The sequence below is a fragment of the Tenrec ecaudatus genome, chromosome 10, assembly GCF_050624435.1.
Source record: "Tenrec ecaudatus isolate mTenEca1 chromosome 10, mTenEca1.hap1, whole genome shotgun sequence".
In the NCBI taxonomy this organism is placed as follows: domain Eukaryota; kingdom Metazoa; phylum Chordata; class Mammalia; order Afrosoricida; family Tenrecidae; genus Tenrec; species Tenrec ecaudatus.
The window spans coordinates 140,268,669-140,292,027 of record NC_134539.1 but is presented as its reverse complement, the minus strand read 5'-3'; the positions used below and the strand labels follow the sequence as shown (position 1 = coordinate 140,292,027).

Here is a 23,359-nt window from a genome sequence, read left to right as displayed (position 1 = left end):
TGCGACCCTTTCGTACAGGTCCTCATGTGGTGATGACCCCCAACCATAACATTATTTTCATTGCTACTTCATCACTGTCATTTTGCTACTGTTGTGAATTGGGCGACCCCTGTGAAAGGGTCGTTCGACCCCCAAGGGGTCGAGACCCCCAGGTTTGAGAACCGCTGATCTAAAGCATCTATAGCCTCCCAGGGAAGGCACATTGTCCAACAGAACCATGGGATCCACACACTAAGCCACCTTTTACATTTTAATTTCCCAGCAGTCTCACATTAGAAAACAGGGGGACAGACGGGTGGGATTATTTCAATAGCATTATATTTAACCCCATACATGAAGACTGGGATGGTTTCAGCCTCAGCATTACGGAGCTGTTTGCGTTCTGTGCTAACTCTGTGAACGCTGGGTCTCTTCCGCACGGACAGCACATCTGAATCTGCACCCTCCCACTTGACAGCCACATGCGGCTACTGGCTGCTGTGCTGGACCATGTAGATAATGTGGAGACAGCACCTTCCTTTCGTTCACACAGGCACGGCAGGCTCGGGGACCTGGGAGAGAGGCATCAATTCTTTCTGGGCCCATTTCTGTCCGGTGTTGGCTACTCTACTTCCTAGGTGGTGGAAGGAAATCTGGATGAAAGTCTGATTCCTGGGCTCTGGCTCCCAAACTTTGGGTGCTGGAACCTCTTGTCTGCCCAACCTTGCCTGTGGCCAGGAGTCACCAAGAGGCAGCGTGGGGAAGGAAGGCATGTCCCAGATGGAGCACAGGTGGGCTTTAATTTCCTTCTGATGACTCGGCCAAGTCATGGCCCCTCTCTGGACCTCAATGAGCAGGCTGATGGAGGCGTTCACATTTCATGGTTTATCTAGAACACAGAAGGTCATGACTCAACAACACCCCACTCCCCAAATCCCAATGACTTGGGGGAATGATGGAGACGGATGGGATAACACAGGGTCCCCGTGTGTTCAGAGCAAGCCCTCTGGGGTTGTAGACTAGGAATGGCTCGGTTGCCCTTGGCAAAAACAATGTGTGCCTTCCACACTGGCCTGCCACATCTCACAGACAATCTACAGTATGTGTGCCAACCCCTCTCAGGACTGGTCCTCATGGCTGGAACACGGTGGGGTAAAGTGTCCAGTGTGTAGATGGGCCTGGGGCTGAGCACATCAGCCTCTTATCCCATGCCTCTTTTGGCCTGAATCCGTTGGGCATGCTCATTGAGAGAGGCAAGCAGTTATGTCCTCAAGAAGTTTATGGTCTCACCTGGGGTCTGATGACACTAGAGGCGAGAACACTGCAGGTCAGAGAATGATGGCGACGAGAGGGTGGAGAGACTGCCAGAGGCTGGTGGGTGGGGAAGGCTGCTGGAGGAAGAGGTGGCACCTGAGCTGCCTTAGAAGAGGCAACAGCTCATTTCAAGGAGCCAGCGAAGGCTCACTCGTGGGACCCACAGTGCACTATCGGGACCTGAGGCCACCCTTGGGCAGGTTCGGGCAGCAGAGGGTGCAGGTTTGAGAGTGGGAGGTGAGCCCTTCCAGGGCAGGTGGAATCCCAGGCTAGGAAGCACTAGCTGGGAGCTGAGGATGGTTTCTGAACAGGAGAGGAAATGCATGCAGGCGACTTTGAGACCGGTGACTCTGAAGGCGACAGACCCAGAGAGACGGGAGCGGAGCGGAGAAACTCAAGAGAGAAACTCAGTCAAGCTGCCCCGGGACAGTTGCCACGCCAACCCCAATGCTGGACCCGCACTTGGTTGTACACAAAGCCCTTTCATCCCTGCCCCCGCCCCCCCCCCCCCCCCCCGTTCTCACTGAAGCCTCCTTCTGCCTCGGGAATAAGCAAAGGCTATCCTTGTCCCCACTTGACAGATTTCAAAGACGGAAGCTCCGAGGAATTAGATCACTTGTCCATCAGGACTCAAAGTTGGACTCTCTGATTCCAAAACCTCGATTATTTCCAAGAGCCCATGTCTCAATGTTCGGGAACATGGAGACCCCAAAGAAGAAAACCACGTTAGTCAACGAAGGATCCTGTGGGGTGGGAATGGGAGTGGGGGCAGGGGGAGTATATGCACTTGGCTCAGCATCCCTCAGTGGTCTTCATACTTAGATACTCAACTGGTGCCGCTGATCCCTGTGAGCCCCCGTTTTGTCATCTGGACAGTAAGCTACCTCCATACAAGGGAGCTGTAAGGAATGAATGAGAGGAATAATAGTAAGACCCATGAGGGAGCAATCCCTTGTCAGAACCTCAAGTCTAAGCTAAGCCAAACACAGCGTCCATCACCCCCAGCCTGGATGTGACCAGGTGTCCACTGCCCTCCCCCTGTGCTGCCCACATCATGCCACCTCTGCCTTCCCCAGGCTGCTCCTCTTCCCACAGACGGCCCCCCACTCAGTCCCTGCTCCATGTGGCCCCAAAGAGCAGGGGGCTGTGAGGGCATGTCTCCTACCTGGCCCACGGCTGCCTTGCCTCTGGGCTGAGCCTGCGAGCACCTCAGGACCATGGGAATCAGTTAGCAGCTGAAAAAGCCAGACCTTTGCCCTGGCCCTTCACAGGTGATGGGGTTAATCGGGAATTCTCTTTCCTTCACTCAGGGCTGCTGGCAGGGGTCCAGCTCCCCCATGACCTGGGGACACATTAGGCAGTGATAAGTGGGTTTCCAAACCCTTTTATCCTGTTTACAATACACTGGCTTTCCTTGGACGGAACCCTGTCCCTCTGCCTTGCTCCTGGCTGTTATGGCTACATGAGACAATTTGCTGATGGACTCTCCTTGGAGACCCCTCCCCACCCCTCTAGCACCCGGGGCAACATCGCTCCACCTGGTGGGTTCTGGGGGGACTCAACTCCTGGCAGTTCTTCATTCTGAAATAGCATCCTTTCTGTCTGCTCAGCTTGATGCCGACAGGGAGCAGCGGTGAGATTAGGTTTCTCAGGTTTGCTTGGGGATGTGACCAGGGTTGCCATGGCTGCCCGACGCAGAAGCGACGCGACACAAAGGGTCCTATTTATCTGTGCAATGGTCACCCTCGTGTGGCCACAAGGCCCTTGTTGGGTGGGAGGGTCAGGCCGACCTGGAGGAACGTGATGGCAGCTGATCCTCCATTGCTACCAGGTGAGCTTCGGTGGCGAACACTCGTTTCTCTGAAGTCATCATCCGTGTCTAGAAAACAGGGACGGTGCTCCTTGGCCTGCTGGCCTCCAGGTGGCTGTGAGCACAGAATGACAGAAGTAATCAAGAACGTCTTCTCTCTCTTGTATGCCACACTCTGCGCTGATTTTGAGTGACGACTCTTTCAGCAAGCATGGCCTCCCTGCTGCTGGAAGTTTATAAAAACCTTAACATCCATCAATTTTGGAATACTTTTGGACTTCAAGTGTCAAGCAGGTCACCTATGAGGGCAGTGGGCTCATTAAGTGGAGTCCATTGCAAGGTGACAGATATATTACAAGCACCGGCCTTGTGGCAGGCACTGAGCTGGATGCTGGGAAAAGGCAGGGTGGAAAGGCATCTCTGCTGCCCCCAGATGGCTCACAGTCTGGCAGAGGAAGCAGACTGGTGGACAGAGAATTGGGACCCCGGTGACGAGTGCTGACCTGGGGCTCCCGGTGCTCAGAAAGCACAGGGAAGAGCAAACTCATGACAACATAGGCATACATTTTCTTGCTTTGCTACCTTTGCTCTGTGGTCTGTGTCTCACAATAGAGAACGGGCTACTTGAGGTCAGGTGGCTATTGCTGCACCTGTTGCTGTTAAGTACCATCGAGTCACTTCCAACCCACAGTGACCCTGCGCCCAGCAGAATGACACGCTGTCTGGTCCTGTGGTAGCCTCACAATGGTTCCTGAGCCTGCGCCCTGGGTGGTAGCCACTGTGTCCATCCATCTTGTTGAGGGCCTTCCTCTTTTTCCCTGCCCCTCCCCCCACTTAACCAAGCATGCGATCCTTCTCCAGGGACAGGTCTCTCCTGACAACCTGTCCAAAGTAGGTAAGACAAAGCCTTGCCACTACTTGTCTGTCAGTCTGTCATACTGTGGTGGCTTGTGGGTTGCTGTGATGCCGGAAGCTATGTCACTGGGATTTCAAATGCCAGTAGGGTCACCCAAAGTGAACAGGTTTCAACAGAGCTTCCAGACTAAAGACTGGGCTGTCCACTTGAGAGGAAGTAGCCGCTGATAACCTTATGCATAGCCGCATAACACAGGACTCCCAAATTCATTGGCTTAAGACATCAGATATTTTCTGATCTCTCTTGATCTGAGATAGGAATTCAGGCAGGGATTCCATTGGGCGATTCTTCGGTTCTATATGGTGTCTATAGCGGTCAGTTGGTAGAATTCAGCTGGTGGAAAGACTAATTTGGAGGGTACAAAATGGCTTCCCTCATGTCTGGTGCCTCTGTGAGAATGGCTGGAAGACGGCTCAGCTGGAACCATTGGCCAGAGGACAACACGTGGCCTCTCCAGCATGGTAGCTTCAGGGTGGTCAGACTCAGGGCTCTCAGAGTTAGTGTACCAAGAGGCTGGGTGGAAGCTGCAGATCTTGTTATGACTTAGCCGTGGAAGTCCCAAAAGTTCGCCTCTGTCACCCTCAAGCAAGTCACAAAGGCCAGCTCAGAGTGAGGGGAAGTGAAATTCCTCCATTAGGTCACCATCAATAAAACACTGCTGCAGTAATAATCTTTAAGTCTTTGGAAACCAGTATTCACGGGAAGCATGAATGTTACTGCAGTCTCCTGAGGAAGGACATAATTAGCATGGAATGACATTAGGTACTGGAGAAGCAAGCAGCTCTACCTAGTTCAATGCAAGCTGGTTCTGAAAAAGCATGGCAGTGTAATTCACAGCATTGCTACCTTACCTCCCGTGCCTGTGTCTGGCATAGAGTAGGATAAATGGGAAAATGTTCGGGAAAGAAATGTACATGGGTGGACAGTCTCTTGGGGCACGAAACTGGGTGGGTTCCAGGATACAGGAAAATGGAAGCATCGACTTGTCAAAGGAACAGGAGCCTCTCCTCCCTTGAGAAGGACTGCTGATAAGCCTGGGAGGATGGAAACTGGCTAGGTGAGTCAGGGCTCTGGAGAGAGCCAAGTGTGCAGATCCTTCCATTTCCAACTCTCCTTTGAAGAGCCTGACTCTCCCACTAGCCCGACTCCAACTTGGCTCCATCTGTGGATCTCTGTGGGCTGTCTACCTCGTAGAATGGTTTTCGTATAGAAGTGATTTTCTTTCCCAGGGTGCGACCTCTGAGGGTAGGAGGGACTGGTTCCCCCCACCGTACACGTGGTATATCACACTCAAGTCAACGCAGGTTTATGGGATGGATACATGGAGCGAGTGGACGGGCAAAGTTAAGAGAGGCGAAGCTTGCGCCCGGGATCATGGGAACAGCGAAATCTCCCGATATATAAGCACACATGGACCCTGCCCCCCAATAACTAGCAGGAAAGCCACGGTAGCAGCCTCTTTGTCGGGAACCTCACTCGGAGGACCTCATGTCCCTCACGGCTGTCCTTGTCAATGTCGGACTCAATCCTGAAGTCAACCTTCCCCTCAAATCTACACCTCTTTTTTCCCCCCATGTGAGCCAAGCCTCTGACCACACGCCCCCTGACAGCCTCTTTTCCCGCTCTCCTTCCCCGTTCTGTTTCTCACCGCCAATCAGGCGCGCAGGCGGGCAGCCCCGGCCGGCCGGGGCGGAGGGCCCTGAGACCGGAAGCCGGAAGCCGGAAGCCGGAAGGGGTACTGTGAGGACGTGTTCTGAGGAGCCCGCGCTGGAGCCGGCAGGGCCGGCGTCATGGAACCGCTGTACCAACAAACTCACAAGTGAGGGCCGCGGTGGGGCGCGGGAGGGGGCGAGGCCAGCCTGCGCGACACCGCCTCCACCCCGGGCTGGGATCTGGGGCGTCCGCGAGTGTGAACGCCGAGCCCCGCCGCCGGGGTCGCTCAATCCCTGGCGCCTTGGCCAGGTCAGCGGTGGACGTGAGGAGGGCCCGTCCGTTCTCGGGCCTGGAAACGTTGGGCCCGTGGCTTGTGGGGTCGCCAGTCGAGCCTGCGAGCCTGTGACAACCTACTGAGCCGACTCGGTGGAGGGAAAAATCGCACCTTATGGTCACAATTCTGTCCAGCACCCATCCATTCGGTGCTCCGGCTGGCAGAGCTTGAGGGGGAGACATGGGAAGTAAGAGACATGACCCCTGCGCATTGGAGCTTCCTGCTTAATTGGAGAGTCAAGATACGTTCGGGAAAATAACGTGTGACAGGATGGGGCGGAGGGTCAATGAGCAGGACAAGCAGGATTTCCTTAAGCGTGTTCGAAGGGTCCAACACTGGGCCGAGGTCAGGGAGAGTCTCATTGTAGCTCACAGTTCCAAATGATGTCATTCCCTACTCAGGACTGGCCCTGAATTGATTGCTGCCAACACATAATTTTTTTTCTTTTTCTTTTACCCTGATTTGGTAAACCATCTTCTTTACTGTACAAAGATATTACTGTACAAGTAGCAGTTATTTTTGCTGTAAAACTCATGTGGCTTTGGGGTACCTTTCATGCAATCGAAGTTTCGTTTATTTTCCAATTTTCTTTGGTAGTGGCCTTGCTGAGCAGAACTTGCAGAGATAGGTGTCTTAGGAAATGTTGATTCGGTTTTAACAACTTTGAAATGTATGCTACTGATTTGTTCGGATGAGAATGCTTAAAACCATATCCCCTGTGTCCAGAATTGGAATAAAATAGGCCCCCAACCCCTGTAGTGAATTCACAACCCGGGAAACACTGTAGAGCATCGGGGATTAAAGGAAGAAGGTGCGCTTACCTTTTATCTTCTAAATTTATGGACTTTTTTTTTTCTTTTTACTTTGGCAATGAGGTGTTTGGTTTGGGTTGGCAAATATACAGAACCTACTTCACAGGAATATGAAAACAGTGGAATTTGCTCTTACAGGAGGGACCCAATTCTCATATAAGAATGATAAGAAAGGGCTTGAAAACCCAGACCTGGTGAACAAATGAAACAACCAGTTTTGCTCATGTTCGTAAGGGCTGATCTTTTATGCTAGCAAGGCTCAAGGAGCAAGTCGTGCCTTGGAACTGATCTGCGATGTGCAGTCTCATCCAGTTCAGTTGGTTAATGGATGTTGCTAAGGAGAATGTGATCCAGCTTCCTTTCAGTACTTTGGTTCAGAGTCAGCGCCTCTGTCACAGCAAGTGGCAGCTGATCCCAGAGAAATGTGTGTGACTCAATCCCGCACACACTTGTCCAAAACAAGATTGTGGGGTATAAATGAACCACTTACCCGTGTAGGCCAAGGACACAAACACCACCACAGTCACCCCACCCCACTCAGTACACACACCCACACGTACTCTTCGCCAGTATTCACCAAAGTTTTCTTAATAGGGCCAAATTATTTTTTTTTTAAAAACTAATGGCGGTCAAGTCCATTCTGACTCAGGGTAGCCCTATCGGACAGAGATAGCCTTATCTTTCTTCTGTGATGAGGTGGGTGGCCAGTAGCAACTGACCTTTTGGTTCGCAGCCCAACATGTCACCAACTGCACTAGGCTCCTAAGGGCCAGATAGTAAATCATTTAGGCTTGATGGGCCATATGGCCTCTGGAAGCTTCAGCCACAGCCTAATCTGTGAAAACAAGTGGAGTGCCTGTGTTACAATACAACTTTACTTCCAGAAACCAGTAGTGGGCCCCCCTTTTCCAGCACGATTAGTCCTGCCACAACTCAGCTGCTCTTCAGTGCATGTGGGTCAGGAATCTCCATGGTATGAATGGTTCATGTTCTGCTGCTTCCTGAGGGGTTGGTGCTTGGAGTCCACCAGAGGTGACTAAGAAGAAAGGCCTGGCCATCTGTTTCTTTGAAAAAATCAGCCATTGAAAACTCTTTTCTCCTGAAAACAGGAGCACAGTTCGCCTCTGCCTCACATATGGAGTCACCATGAGTTGAGATCAACTTGATGGCTACTGATTTTATGAGGCACCACCATTCTCAGCGCAGACAGTGTAGACCTGCCCTCAGGGGCTTACCTTAATCATCCTTTCCCTTCAAGGACTGAACCCACAGTAGCTCCAGAAGCCTTTGTCTTGTTTCCTTCACAATTGACAGCTTCGAGTTGGTTCAACTGTAAGGCTACTCGTGGATCACATGACTAGTGTGTGTCCTTCAAAGGAAGCACAAAAAGTGCTGTGAGCTGCAGTGATTCGGTTTTGCTGTCACAGAAATTAGTAACTGTAGCTGAATTGACACAGCAGTGCTCAGAATTGATTTTATTGGAACTTTGAACCCAGTTTGTGATTATCTCTTGTCATGCCCCTGAAAGTCCTTTGGAATTAGATCAGCATTTTAAAGTTACAATTCTTAGAGACTTCTGAAGCAACTGAATGCTAATGGAGGTGGAGAGGAGCTGAAAAACAAATGTTTTGTGTTTTAAGTAATAGACGTTTGGTTGAGTTTTACAGGGACTAATAGTCAGGCTTTTGAAATCGTGGTGGTTTAAAATGTGCCTGCATTGGCCTTGAACCCAGGACATTCCCCCCCCCCCCCCAAAAAAAAAGTTTGATCTACTAGGCTGGGGATACAGGAAGCTCTATTGTCAACGAGTTCTCAAGGTGACTGATAAAAAAAATTAGTTTGAGAACTAGTTTCCTCACCTCAAGACCAGTTTTTCCCATCTAGATTTTGCCCTCTGACAAGATAAAGACTAAATGCAAGCAGATTAGGTAAAGAGACAGTGGGTGAGGTAAAAGCAAACAGATGGTTCCTACTACTTGTAAGAGTTAAGTCGTATAAGCCCCAATAAAATGACTTAAAAAATAAAGTTTAAAAATTAGGGGGAAAAAGAGTTAAGTCAACATAGCAGATGAGCTTTTGTATGTTGCTGTGTAGATTACACGATGCTTTATATTGTGTTTGGATCTAAGATCCTTTAAGGCATTGCTGTCATCAGTGTCACTGTTTGACACTTGAGGAGACTGAAGCACCAGCGCCATAAAAGGGGCGCACACTCCCTCAGCTTGTCTACAGAACTAGCACTTCAACCCTGGCCCGTCAGCGGCAACATGGAGGATGCAGCCTTGCGGAATGTGATGGATGGAGAAGTAGTTTCATAGACTTTTAATAAGCAGTTCCTTTTGACAATGCTTTCTGGATCTCTAAATCCCTTTTGAAAAAGCAAATTGGCACAGTATAACCTTTGCCTACTTGCTTCTGGCTCTCTCCTTGGTTGTGCTATCACCCAAACCCACTGACGCCCTGCTGGAACAGGTAAGGCTCCACAGCACTCCCCAAGTCCTGCTTGCCTGGCACCAGTTCCTGATGGGCTCCGAGTGTGTGGCCTGAATTCCAGTTCAGTTTAAAACAGATTTTCCACTTGGCGTGTTGTTCCCACCATGCCGTTCATACTTGCTTTGTTGTTTGGGATTTATTTCCTCTCAGGCATGAAATGGAGAGATTGGAATCACTTTATTAGCTTTGTCTTCTCTAGTTCACTCAAAGCAACTGGAAATGGGGGTGGGAAAAGTCCCTAATCTTGCCTTGCAACTTCTTAAAGTTTATCCTTTGTAGCTTTAAAAAAAAAGAGTATGGCCCAGCCATACATTTACTGGGGCTCGTGGGTGTGGCATCTCTCTCCTGATGGGCCTCAAAGGACTTCAAAACCAAAAGGGGCTGCCAAGCCACTCAGCTTCCGAAGACTGGGAAGCCCCTCTGTCAGCTGTACTCTATAGATATATGTCAAATGTGAGGGTACCCCCAAAAAAACGGAACCCCCCAAAAGCTAGCTATGTATGTATGTTTTTTCCCACAAAACAACCTTATCACCTTCAAAGTACTCTCCATTACACTTAATACATCAAATACACTTAATAATCAAACCTGTGATTCCATTCTTTTTTGTGTGTGAGTGATTCCATACTTGGAACCATTTTTCAAATTCCTCTGTTAGGATGTCTGACAGTACCCCCCTCCTGTTTTTCTTCACCTCTTCTCTGTCATCAAATTGCTGTCCTTTCATGCCCCTCTTCATTCTCGAAAACAAGAAGAAGTCGCAAAGAGTGAGGTCAGGAGAGTAAGGTGCTTGAGGCAAAAGAGGCATGCTGGTTTTTGCCAAAAACTGATGGCTGTGTGAGCAGGTGCATTGTCCTGGTGGCAAAACCAGTTCCCCTTCTGCCACAAATCAGACCTTTTTTGTTGCACACTGTTACGCAATCTTTTCAGAACCTCTAAATAGAAAACTTGATTATCAGTCTGATCTAGTGGAACAAACTCCAAATGCACTACCACCTCACATTAAAAAAAACAAATGAGCATTGTCTTGATCTTTGAGTTCACTTGACAAGCTTTTTTGGGTGAGGTGACGATGGCGTCTTCCACTGGCTTGATTGATGTTTGCTTTCAGGGTCATAATAATAACACCATGTCTTGTCACTAGTAGTGACCTTGGGTAAAATTCTGGGTCGCTTCAGAGCTGTTCTTTCAAAGCACAGCTGTTTCCACGTTTTCCTGGTCAGTCAGAACTTGAGGCACAAATTTAGCAGCGCCCCTTCTCATTCCCATTCTTCCATTGAGATTCACTGAACTGAGCTCCCAGATGGTCCAGATAACGTCCCCACCTCTTCAATGGTCCATCTCCAGTCTTTGAGCCCAAGTGCACAAATTGTGTTGACATTTTCGTTTGGACGTCCAGACGAGGTTTGTCATCAATCTACATTTCACCTCTTTTGAAACAGGAAAGTCACTTGTACACTTGAGTTTTCCCCATAGCGCTGCCCTGGTAAGCTGTGTTCACCATCACAGCCATTTCTGTGGCCTTTTTCTCGAGTGGGAAACAACATTTCACAGCCGCCATCACAAAAAATGAGGTTTGAGCGAAGCTGCTCTTACAAAAAAATTCACTGTGACCAGAGAAAACCCTCCCAGGCAACGCCACTGGGTACTCTAACCCAGAGCCAGTTGCTCCATGCTCACCTAGCAGGAAAAATGCGTACTACGAAAGCTCTGCCCAGGGGAGCTTCTTTTTGGGTGTCCCCTCGTATATATGATGTGTGATATATAGACTCCTGGTAAACATGAAGAAGCACTTTTCTTTTTGCTTCTCTCGAGGAGACATTTCATATTTGTTCTTGGTTTTTCTGCTCCATTAAAATCTCATTTTGACACGTCCACCTATTGAGTCCTTTGGGCAGCAGCCACAGTGAACATTTTTCCCTGTTCTGGGTCAACTCCAGGTCCATAAAGACTGAGCTCCAGGGCCTCATGTCTTGTCTTGGGCCACCGTGGACATACAGGCTGCCACATTGCTGTTCAGATCTGGTGTCTATTGCCAGGGAGCATTTACTCAGCAGAAGAGCACCATCTCTCGGGGTCTTCCTCGTATGTGGTTTCCTGGAGCTCTGACCTGACTTCTAGGCCAACCGGAGTATGACTCGTAGGAGCCCTGGTGGCTCAGTGGTTACACTTTGGGCTGCAGTCCCAAAGTTCAGCAGTTCAAAATCAACAGCCACTCCTTGAGAGAAAGACAGGGCTTTCAATTCCCATAAACAGTTAGAGTCTCACAAGGGCAGTTCCTACACTGTTCCGGAAGGTCACTGAGTCGCCGTCGAGTCGATGGCAGTGAGTTTGGTGTTTCGGTTTGTGACCCATTCTCATTTCCTTCACATCTTTCACCATACTGTGTCTCCATTCTAAGTGATGCTCAGAAGAACTCTGTCCCCAGACGCAGCCCAGAGAGTGGGACTTGCTGGTGCAGATCCAGCCCTGGCACGTGCTGTGTGACCCTGAACAAGTTACATCACTCCTGTTCTGGGCTTCCATGGTCTCTTTAAAATGAGGGTTCCCGTAATACCCTCCTCACAGTCTTGACGACTTGTCAGAGTGTCTTATGCGTGGTGAACCACCGATAAATGCTGCCTATCAGTATTCCGGTGACTAATGGTCACATTTTGGTAATCTGTGCCAAAGCGTTTGGCCTCAGGTCTCACCTACACATTTTACAGTTCAGCAATGCTGTCCACTTCAATCCGTTATGTGTTGGCATCAGAAAAATCTGCTTTCCTTAGTGAAGTACTGGTGATTGCTCCTGTCTCCCTCATTTCCTCTCTGACAGGCAGGTCCACGAGATCCAGTCTCACATGGGACGCCTGGAGACAGCCGACAAGCAGTCTGTGCACAGTGAGTAATTAACTGGGAGACCAGAGTCCTCTCTGGGTGACACAGTGCTAATGGGCTGGGTTTCCTGCCTGCCTTTTGGCCTCAGGGCTTCATGATTCAACGGGAATGAGTTTGTGGTGAGGGTGGACCCAGCGCAAGGGCAGTCATGTCCCTGATTTCCCTGATTGTGCTCTGTGGAATCCCACTGGTCTTACCCCCCATTACCCCTCCACTCAACCTGACAGGCCCCTCGGGAATGGGAGCCTGCCCCTCCATCTGTCTTAATCTAATTACCCAGTCCGTAGAGGAATGTATTCCAGAACAGTTACAGGGTGCAAGGGGAGGGCTCGCTCGCCGTTTCTTCTGAGCTGAGAACAGGGCTGTGTAGGGGATTATGCAGAAAGGAATGGCAGTAGTCATTAGTTTCATTCCCACACCGTGGTCGCTTTGGAGAGAAGGGCCTTTCTTGTCTTTAATTGTTTTAGGAAAAGGCCTTTCTTGGCATCTGTTATGGGGACCCGTCAGCCCCCAAATCCACCTCACCCAGCTCCTCCAGTCCCCCTTCCACAGCCTCTAAAGCTGGATGTGGGGCTGAGCCTGGCTCTAATCTTGGCTGGGTGCTCCTGGGCAGGGGCTGAGTCCCGCTGCTGTCACTCCACATCAGGGCAAGCCACCTCTGTGCTGGACTCCAATTCTGCCACCTGCCTTTGTTTGCCTTCCCCACCAGCCCATTGTGTCCTGCTTAGACGTTCAGTGCGGGTCACAGCAGCTGGCTTATCCACTGGGATAAGGGAAATGGCTGTGTTTATCCTATCTTGGCCCTTGCCCATCCTATCGAGGACTGGGCTGTTTGGGGGACTCCAGTGTCGCCTGGCCCACCCGAGTGGGTTATGATGGAAACCTCAGGGGGTATCATCACCCGTTAGGACTTTCTAAACCTCTTTGCTACGGACAGGCCATTACCGGGTATTCCCCTCTGTCTCTCATTTGGACAACCTTTAAATATGCATTTTGAAAAAAAAATATATATATAGACATGTTTCCCTTTTAATGACAAGACATTTATTTCCACAGATTAGCCCTCAGCTTCTTAAAAAATTTACACTGCTAATGGCATTGACAGCTATGAAAATTTTAATTCATCCGTGTTTCTAAAGCAGCTTACATAGGGCATGTAATGCACGCTGAAATATTTTCCTTGATTAATGTGTGCATTTTTCTCAGTTTGGAAGACTTAATTTTAACTTATTATTGAACATGGGGGAAAAAGATCTACTCGGTTCATCGTTCTGACATGTTCACAATCTCTTTTCTAGCAGTTGTTCATTTTATTCCCCTCCTCTCTCATGCAGTAGTGGAAAACGAAATCCAAGCGAGAATAGACCAGATCTTCAGCCAGCTAGACCGTCTGGAGATTTTGTCCAGCAAGGAGCCCCCGAACAAGAGGCAGAATGCCAAACTGTGAGTGCCGGCCTTACCCTCGCCCTGACGTCCCCGGCCCTTCACTGCAGGCTAGAATCGTCCAAAACTCCACTGCCACCTTGGATAGTGATGTCCTTGTCCTGTCCTGTCCGAGCGCTATCCTCACAGTGAGAAGCCTATGCAGTTGGGGCCTCATTGTGCCCCTTGGACTTCCGCCTCCATGACTGGTCTCCTACCCAGACCACAGCCACCTGAGGCCATGCCAGGCCGTGCAGCTCGGTGCTGCCATGCTCACGCCGATTCTCGGCTTACGGTGAAAGCTTTCTCTTCGTTGTTTCGTTCATTTATTTATAATGTGATTCTGATCTCGTGTTAGATACACCCCCAAAAAATCAAAGTGAAGCCACCCTCCCCACCAACAGCCCTAGTCCAGGCTCCTCAAAGTTGGCTGAAACTTTATTCTGAAGGTGCCCGTGGGCTTCTTGGAGCTCCGTCTAATCCCTGGGAGGTCAGGCAGAGGTCACTGGCCTGCTCAGAAAGCAGCAGAGGCTGCAGGGAAGCTGCAGAGCTCTTGGTGGGCCTTGGCCCAGTGTGCGCAGCAGGCGGCGTCTTTCCTCGCCCCCTGGGGGTGGGGATCGCAGTTGGACGGGGGTTTCCCCTCCGCACACGGCCAGGCTCCTGGAGTTGCATCTCTGTCTCTTTCCATCGCAGCCGCGTTGACCAGCTGAAGTATGATGTCCAGCACCTGCAGACTGCCCTCCGGAACTTCCAGCACCAGCGGTGCGCCAGGGAGGAGCAGGAGAGGCAGCGAGAGGAGCTCCTGTCCCGCACATTCACCACCAACGTAAGCTGGCGCGGGAAGGGCCCTGGGCGCTGTCCTCTGCAGTTGAGGACAAGCAAGCCCAACTGGAAAGGACCAGGGTGGGAGTGGGGCACTTTGTGCACCCACATGGGCTAGATCTCCACGGGGAGCCTCCTTCTCTCACATAAAACCCTGAAGAGGAAGCCATTCAATTAGGGCAAAGGGCAGGGGTGAGGGCGCCCTGGTTTGGGAGTTCCTGTGGAAATGCTCCCTGATCAGATAAAGCCAGATGATTAGACCCGAGACCATTTGGGGGGTGGGGTGGGGGAAGCAGCATTTCAGAGCTGCCTTCAGGCACTTGCCTTTGTGTTGTGGTGGGAGTGGAGGAAGGGGCAAGGGGCAGGGGTCCCAGTGTCAGTGAAATGTTTTTGCCCCTGGTCTGAGCAGCAATTTGGAGGAATTTGTTAACAGATATGTAGTCTGAGACGGACTGCCTGCCGGACTTGAGCCTGTGTGAGGTGTTTGATGTGGGACAGCACCATTCCATTGTCCCTGCAACAAACCCCCCACCCAGCCGCTGCAAACATGCTGCCCTTTTCTGTGCACTGCATGACGAAGCCCACCCAGTGAGGGCTCCTTTGTCTGATCTTAGTGTTTGGGCTTTTTAATGACACAGGGTTCAGTTTTTCAAGTGGTGAGTGGTGTTGGCTTCCTAAGGCTGTCCTCAGGGTTGGGAGCAGGCCTGGGTCTGCAGAAGTCCAGCCTCTGCTCTTGGTTGAGGCGGGGGTGGGGGTGGGGAGCAGACCACAGTGCGTGAAGCGAGCTAAGGGCTTGAGAGTGAAGACCCCAGTCAGGTCTTTTTGAGTCCCAGGGGAGCTCCTGAGGATGATGTAATTCTTACTTGTCTTTTGAGAGCCTCTGGGTTAACTGGTCCTGTTGTAGGTGGGACTTCCCTGAGCTTCCTCCTGGCCTTCCTGGTCCTACTGCTCTCTGGAGTAGGATGCCTTTCTCAGAGAGACTGTAGCCCATCAGCCATACTCTTGTCGGGTAGCAGGTGAGGAAGGTTTGTGTATGAAAGGCATACAATAAGTGCTTATCATAAACAGAAGTCTCTACCGGAGACCTTCAACCCTGGGAACCTTGGACCCACTGAGCTCCAGCTGATGCAGAGCACTGTCTCATGAATTAAGTTTAAAGCCAAAGACTTGCTGCCCACCTGAGAAGCCCCCAGTACTATCAGGGACTAAAAACCTCTGAGCTGGAACAGCAGCAAGGTGGCTGAGCCTCTGGCTGAGGAGCCCTGGCGGGGCAGTGCTTACACATCGGGCTGCTGGCCACAAGGTCAATCATGCTCCTTGGGAGGAAGACCAGGCTTTCTGCTCCCATAAGGATGTCCAGTCTGAGACACCCAGCACTACTCTACGCTATAGAGTTACCAGGAGTCAGACTGACTAGATGTCAGTGTTTTCTTTGATTTATTTGGCTTGTAGTTTAAGGTGGAGCCGCCAGCATCTGGGCTGGCATGTCTCTGGTGTGGTTAGAGGACGAGGTTTATACTCAGTCCCAGAGCTTACACTCCCCACAACTTCCCCATCATCTGCGGGGTCTTGGAAAAGGTATTCCATGCCTCCAGGCCTGAGTCTCTTCATTTGTAGAGTGGGGATAAAGATGACAACTTCGCGGGACTGGTGTACGGAGCCGGGAAGCACTGGCTTGGGGCTAGTCATTTGCCCTTCCGTGATTGAGCAGACTTGTCCTCTTGAGTCTGTCCCAACTCATGGGACGGAGTAGAGCTGCCCCACAGGGTGTCCAAGGCGCTCCAGCTTCATGGAAATAGACTGCCAGCTGCATCCTTCTCTTGGCAGCTGGTGGGTTCAAACTGCCAACCTTCTAGTTACCAGCTAAGCACTTACCCACTGTGCCATCCGGGTTCTTTGCCTGGAACAGAATCCCATCAACTACCATCCAGGCTTCAACAGAAGACACAGTCCCTTCTGCCCTTGGTCGATCTGACTCACATTGGAGAGAGACACTAGATGAAATGGCCAGCAACTAACATAGTTAACACTGCTCTCGGGGAAGTCAAGCCAAGGGACCTTTGGAGCCTTTGACAGGAGCCAGGTGAGGTGAGCGTGTCCTGGCTGGGAGACTGCAGCGGCAGAGGCAGGGCTGACTTGGGGAGTGACTCATCTGAGAGGCTCGTGGAAACAGAGGCCATCCCAGACCTTCGTGTGTTTCTCTCGGCCCTCCTGCCTGCTAGGTTTTCATCAGTCAGGCGGCCCCCCAGGTGAGCAGCAAGCCATGTTAACCAGGCCCTGCCTCTCTTCCACAGGACTCTGACACCACCATCCCCATGGACGAATCTCTGCAGTTTAACTCCTCCCTCCAGAAAGTCCACCACGGCATGGATGACCTCATTGGAGGCGGCCACAGTATTCTGGAGGGACTGAGGGCCCAGAGACTGACCTTGAAGGTGGGGTCCCTGCTCAGGGGCGAGGAGAAGGCCTCTTATTTGGGCCTCCTCCGACAGTGCCTATCTTTGTGTGCGTTTTGATGATGTGCTCCCCCTGGCCCCATGATGAGGTGTCGTGAGCCCAAGTCCTCCCATGTGGGGTCCTGCTCGTTGGCGCTGGATGATTCTGAACCCATACACAACCAGGTGCCTGTTGGCAGCAGTTCGTCTTGTGCTGAGAGGGACCATCTTCGGCCTCCCTTGGTATCCAGGTCTTTCCCATTTTCTGAACTCCGTGTGGACATAGCCATGCCTACAGAGTGCCCCATGCAGGGCTCTGAGGGGAACGGTACTTTGAGTCTCTTCCTGAGTGTGGACACGTGGCGGTGCTCTGGGGCCTCACGCCAAGGTGGGGGTCCTCATAGCAGACCCGTTGTGAGGGGCTCCAGGGCTGCCCTGGTGAGCTGACAGCAGAGGGATCTAGTGCACATGTGGCGTTTCCCTCCCTCCATGCGCGCAGGTGTTCCCAGAAGCCCTGCCCTTGGGCACTGCTCTGGGGCTTGGTCCCCTGGGAGTGGCTGACAGAAACATTACACAGACTGGTGTTAGTGAGGATGGTTCAGCCGCAGCCCTTTTCCTGTATCAGCCCCAGTGGATAGTGGGGTGTGGGATAGGCCTGTTATCAGGGTGTGGTCCCCTGTGAACGAAGTCCTCCCAGCCACTGAACTGTGAGAACCAGCCCAAGGAAGTGTGAGCTTTATCGGAGTTTTTGTTGGACTGCTGGGAGCCTGTCAGCTCCACTGCCCTAGGCAGTTTCTGAGCTGCCCCTGCCATCTGCACCTGGGAGAGGCCAGCCCTGCTGCGGGATACTGGCCTCCCCCCCAGTCACAGCACTTGGGAGGCCTGGCAAGGTGGCCTCCCAGGGCCTTGTGGGAGCACCTGAGGTGCTCTGGGTGCCTCCCTCAGAACAGCCCTGCAGTGATGGGCACAGATAGACACCGACTCATTGATGGGCCTGTGCTTTAGGAAACTGCTGGCCCTCCTTCCCATGTCTCAGAAAACCAGTCGAGCCCTTTAGGGCAAGATGCTCGGGTCACTCATAGGTTGATGCAGCTCATCCTGATTGCAAGTACAGGCTTCCTGCTGAGATCAGGCCGCACCAAGGAGTCCAGACTGTGTGTCAGCCAGGGCAGGTGCAGGGATGCCGATGGTCTGGCTGAGGGTTGGAATTCAGGGTCTCTCTGATTCACTTGTCTCCACAGACCTCCTGTTACTTGTCTTTTGTCTCTTGGTTTTCCAACCCCTTCTCCCACCCCACCTGTCAGAGTTTCCTGCCCAGCCTCTCGGAAAGGCTCATAGAGCCAGTGTGGGGCCTGGACCAAAGTAGCCTGATGCTTTTCAGGTGATCCTGGAAGCTTGCGCCTTGGGCCTCCCGCAGCCATGGGTTCATCCATGTTGAGAGCTAAGGCAGGATCTTAAGCGAGAATCTGAATGTCACTGTTACAGCTGTTTCAGGTGTCCTCTGCCAGCAGTAACATTTGACTCGATAGAGCTTTCTAGGTCAGGCTTGCCAAGCGGTGTGCAGGATGGGGTTCCCACCTCTGCCCGTGACGCTCTGCGGTGGGCTTCCTTCTCTGGCCTCGAAGCCCTTTCATGTCGGGGCTGCAGAGAGATGCTGCCTTAACTGGGCAGCGGGCAGGCTGTCCCAGCGGCTGCTGGTGTTGGGCGCTGCAGGAGAGATTGTGCTGGGAGGGTAGAGTGGGTGATTGGGACCGGGAGTTTAGGAATAAAATAGCCTTTTGTTGATGTGGTGGCATCTGTTAAAGGCATGTGAGTCAGGTTTGTCAGCTGTCTCTCCAGACAGCTCACCCGCAGAGCCTCTCATGAGCACACGATCCCCTGTGGTACTCAGCAGCCTCCCAGGGTTAGACTCGCGTCACACAGTGAACAGCCTGGTATCAGCTAGGGAGCAGAGAGAAAACATTCAGGTACTATTTTTATTTTAATACAGAAGATTCTAAAAGGTTATCGACTAATTATTTATATTGACGTGCCCAGATCTTATTTGTATAGTTGAATAAATCTGGACAAATACTTTCTTATCAAGATACCCAGCATTCTTGTCACCCCTGAGAGATGCCTCATACCCTTCCCAATCCAGGTATAACACAGTACACACATGTGCACACACACATAAATACATGCGTACATACATATACACATGCACATTCTGGCAGACTGTTCTGTTTTATTTCACCCAGGCTGTTTTGCCTTTTATTGACATTCATGTAAGTGAGTTCTCATACTACTATTTTGCGTCTGACTTTTCCTCTCATAGGAGGATGATAGATTGATAAGGGTAGTGGTTTCATGTTGGGCTGCGATCTTCAAGGTCAGCAGTTCGAAACCACCAGCTGCTCCATGGGAGAAAGGTGAGGCTTTCTACTCCGGTTACAGTGACAGCCTCAGTCTTGGAACCCCACAGGGTTGCGGTGACTCCTTTTGTCCCTTCTTGGTAATGAGTGTGAGGCTCATTCCTGTTTGTTCTGTGTCTGTGCTGATACTGTGTTCCTTTCTCTTGCCAAGGAGATACGCCCTAATTTGTTTATCTGCACTCCTGTTAGTAAACATGTGGACTGTGCCCAGGGCGCCCATGGTCTCCTGTTTTTCCTTCTAGAGGTTTTATTCACCTTTCACTTTTATGTTTGTTTCTGTGATTGATTCTTGATAAACTGTGTTTTGTGCATATTAGAACTCAAGGTTCATCCCCTCACCTACCCACATACACACGTAAATGAGGAAACTTCCAAAGTTTGTAGAAAAATTGCCCCTTCTCTCCATTCCATTTTGCTATGAACCCCCTGCAGCCCTCTGGTACATCCAGGTGCCGTGAGGCGTCACACAGCTGGCGTGACAGCCCACTGTGGGACAGGCTTTTCCTTCCCTCTGGGGGAGCTCGCGAGGAGTCCTGAGGGCAGGCATCCTGGTTACCAGTGGGGCTGCTCACAGCAAGGTCAGCAGTTTGAAACCACCTGCCGCTCCACTGGAGAAAGATGAGGGTCTCTACTCTTGTAAAGAGTTACAGCCTCGGGAGCGCACAGGGACTGCTGCATCCTGTGTGCAGGGTCACTGTCGGTCCGGGAGGAGTCGCTCAGGCACGCCGGTGGAGCTGGGAGAGTGCATCTGTGTCGGCGGGACACTGCCCTCCTCCTGCGCCCAGCTCGACCGAGACACTGCCTGTCAGTAGGACCCCAGCACTTGGGCTGGGGAGCTAACCCAGCTTCCCTAATTCTCTTCGTTTTGTGCCCACCAGGGGACTCAGAAGAAGGTCCTGGACATCGCCAACATGCTGGGCTTGTCCAACACTGTGATGCGGCTCATCGAGAAGCGGGCCTTCCAGGACAAGTACTTCATGCTCGGCGGCATGCTGCTCACTTGCCTGCTCATGTTCCTCGTGGTGCAGTACCTGACGTGAGCCAGCCTGCGCCCACTCCGCAGCCGGATGGCGCCCTCGGTGTGCGAGTGTGTGTGCTTGCGTGCATATGCGCCGGCAAGAGTGGGGACCAAGAGGCTGCCTGTTGATGTGATTCTGTAACCTTGTGGGAGTTTCAAACATGCTGTTTCCTGTGACATCTTGGAGAGGGTGCTAATGCCACTGAGATACACAGTGCTTAGGAATACCCATCTCTTGCTCTCTTCCCCCTCCTCCCCATCTCCATTTCTCTCAACTGGAAGAGGAAGTCAGGAAGGGGAAAGAGTGCAGGAAGAAGGGAATGCCAATGGGGTTCATCCCCAGAGCACATGCCCCCCAGGAAGGCTCTCGAGAAGCCCTGCAGATGGAATTGTCCCCTCTGCCATTACCTGGCTGAAGCAGAAGTGAAGGTGTTCGAGGGGGTGTCCCCCTCTCCCTGCCCTGGTATAGTCGGTCAGTGTACACCCTTGTTTTGAACCAGATCCCCATCCCCCCTGGGAAAAACTACATTCAGCCTGCTGCTGCTCCTTGTCCCCCTTCCCCAGAAGCAGCCACCCAGAGCGAGCAGAGCCATGCTGCAGCTGATAATGAGACTTACACATCAGGGGGGTGGACGGCTGTTTTTCTTCCTGAAGTGAGACTGTGTTGCTCCGCCCTGAGCCTCCAGACCATGCTTTCTGGCTTGCCAAGCTGGTGTAGAATGGCCTGCCGAAGGGGTTGGGGTGTGCAACCTGGCACCCATGCTCTGCCCAGGCCAAGGGGCTTGTGCCCTGTGGAAGGCAGCGGTGGGCCGAGCTGCAAAGCCTGGGCTCAGTGACTTGGACTGGCTTACCTTCCTGGAAGTCTCTCAGCAGCTACCCGGCTACCCCTTGCTCAGCACCACCAGTGTGGCCAGGGTCTGTGGAGCACAGGTCTGTGTGAGGCCACGTGCAGGCCAAGCCCGAGTCCTGCGCTGCGCCCCGTGTGGAGTGAGGCTGTGTGTGAGGAAGTGATGGTAAAGCCAAGCCATCTGCAATCCCCAGAAGTGCCAGGACAACCGGGGCATCTGTCACAGGGCCGAGCCCTCTGGGATGGACAACCTTGGGGCAAGATAGACAGTGACCCTCAGACTTCTCCAGAGTTGGAGAGCTAGCCAGTGGGAACCCAGCCTTCCATGGGCTCCACCCGCCCCCACTTCCTGTTTCTGTCCACAGCATGCTCTCCTCACTTCCCTTCTGTGTGTTGCTATGGCACCTCGGCCTCCTTGGGTCCGTCTGTGGCAGAGCACCCTTTGGGTGACTTCCTTGTAACAGTCCCAGGTCTGTGGCACGGTCGGTGCCCTGGGCACTGGTCTCCCACTGAGGCACCCTGCCCTCACTAGCTTCCGGCATACCAAGCTACGCAGGGCTCCAAGGTGGTTCACAGAGGCACCGGGCCCTGGGTGGACTCAGGAGGTAGGAGGGTAGACAGAGGGTCTCCACAGGGGGCCCGGCCATCCTAGCCCGGGAACCTGAGGCATCCAGCAGACGGCACCCCAGGAGCAAGGAGTGCGAGGAGCTGGGGAACTGACTGGATGTGGACGCTGGCAGCGGAAACCAGCCCCACCCCCACCCCAGCCCGACTTCTTTGACCACTGTGATGGCTTTGTGCCCGTGACGCAGCATGGCCCCACTTGCCTTTGTGACGCCTGTTGACCTTGAGCCAGAAGACTCCCCTCTATGCTGCACCTCCTGAGCCTCGGCCCCTACTTTGTAATAAAAACTGGGGGGCAGCTTTGGGTCTTCACTAGTAAGGGCAAAGGGTGCATGGCAGAGTGTCAAGGGACACGGGTATTGAGGCGGCATAACATTATGACACTTCCTTCTCGAGTTCTCCCTCAAAGCCCCCTGAGAAATGGGTACCTCCCCTGCGCCCCATGCTCCCACAGCCCTGGACTGAGTGAGGGCAAGCCCTGAGCCAAGGGATGGGCGCCCTCCAGTGGAAGCAGCGGAGAATTCTTAGGGCCAGGGGCAAGAAACACCAGCTGACACCTGGCCTATGCAGGACCGTGTCAAAGCATTGGGGACGCTTTGGTGGCACACCAGCTTACTCCAGGAACGACCACTTCAAGGAAAACCACGTGCAAAGACCAAACAGGCTGGCTTTTCTGGAAGGCTTCCCTGCAGGGTGCCCACATGTATTTCACTGGGTTTGATTTGCAAATTTGGATTTACCCCCATCCCTGGTCTTTAGGGCATCAGTTGAATAAAGTTGAGATTTATTTTACTTAGAAACCCAGGCTTTGTAAAGGCCCTTGTCATTCATTATTACAACAAGCTATCATCTCCCTGTGCTCCAGAGCTGGGCTGGCCAAGCTCCCCATCCCAGGAGTTGGGGGGCTTGGGCTTTTAGTTTGTGTCTCTTAAGGTCTCAAGGTAAGGTATATTTTGAAGCCACAGTCTCCAATACAAACCTTTTTTTTAAAGCATTTTATTAGGGGCTCATACAACTCTTATCACAATCCATACATATACATACATCAATTGTATAAAGCACATCTGTACATTCTTTGCCCTAATCAGTTTCAAAGCATTTGCTCTCCGCTTAAGCCCTTTGCATCAGATCCTCATTTTTTCCCCTCCCTTCTCGCTCCCCCCTCCCTCATGTGCCCTTGATAATTTATAGATTATTATTTTGTCATATCTTGCCCTGTCCGGCGTCTCCCTTCACCCCCCTCTGTTGTGACAGAAGACTTTGTCTTAAAGATAATATCATTTGAAAACGTGTGCTGAGCATATGCACGTGCTGGAACAAAACCAGTCAAGATGAGTTATTGATTGTGTCCTCCCTTAACTCACCAAGAAAACGCTGCTGGGGTCCCAGTCCATATGTGCGCAGGCTTAACTCCAAGCAATGCTCACACGTGTCTGCAAACAGCGGGGGCTGCAGACTAGTCTTCTCATCACACTTGTCTTTGTACCCAGACCACTCGCATCGGGTCCATTCCAACCCATGACGAGGGGCTGTCTAGAGTTCTGAGGTGGGACGGTTTTTACCAGAGTGGTCTGCCTCATCTTTCT

The 23,359-nt window shown here is 51.9% G+C and overlaps 1 protein-coding gene across 1 annotated transcript; it reads left to right on the top strand.

The window, feature by feature from the left end:
* The first annotated feature begins 5,705 nt into the window (after positions 1-5,705).
* GOSR2 (golgi SNAP receptor complex member 2) lies at positions 5,706-22,565 on the top strand. The gene is made up of 6 exons (XM_075562009.1): positions 5,706-5,838; positions 12,130-12,194; positions 13,526-13,634; positions 14,307-14,439; positions 16,730-16,870; positions 20,163-22,565. The coding sequence occupies exons 1-6, from the start codon at positions 5,810-5,812 to the stop codon at positions 20,322-20,324; spliced, it is 639 nt and encodes a 212-aa protein (XP_075418124.1). The 5' UTR covers positions 5,706-5,809; the 3' UTR covers positions 20,325-22,565.
* Positions 22,566-23,359: the final 794 nt, after the last annotated feature.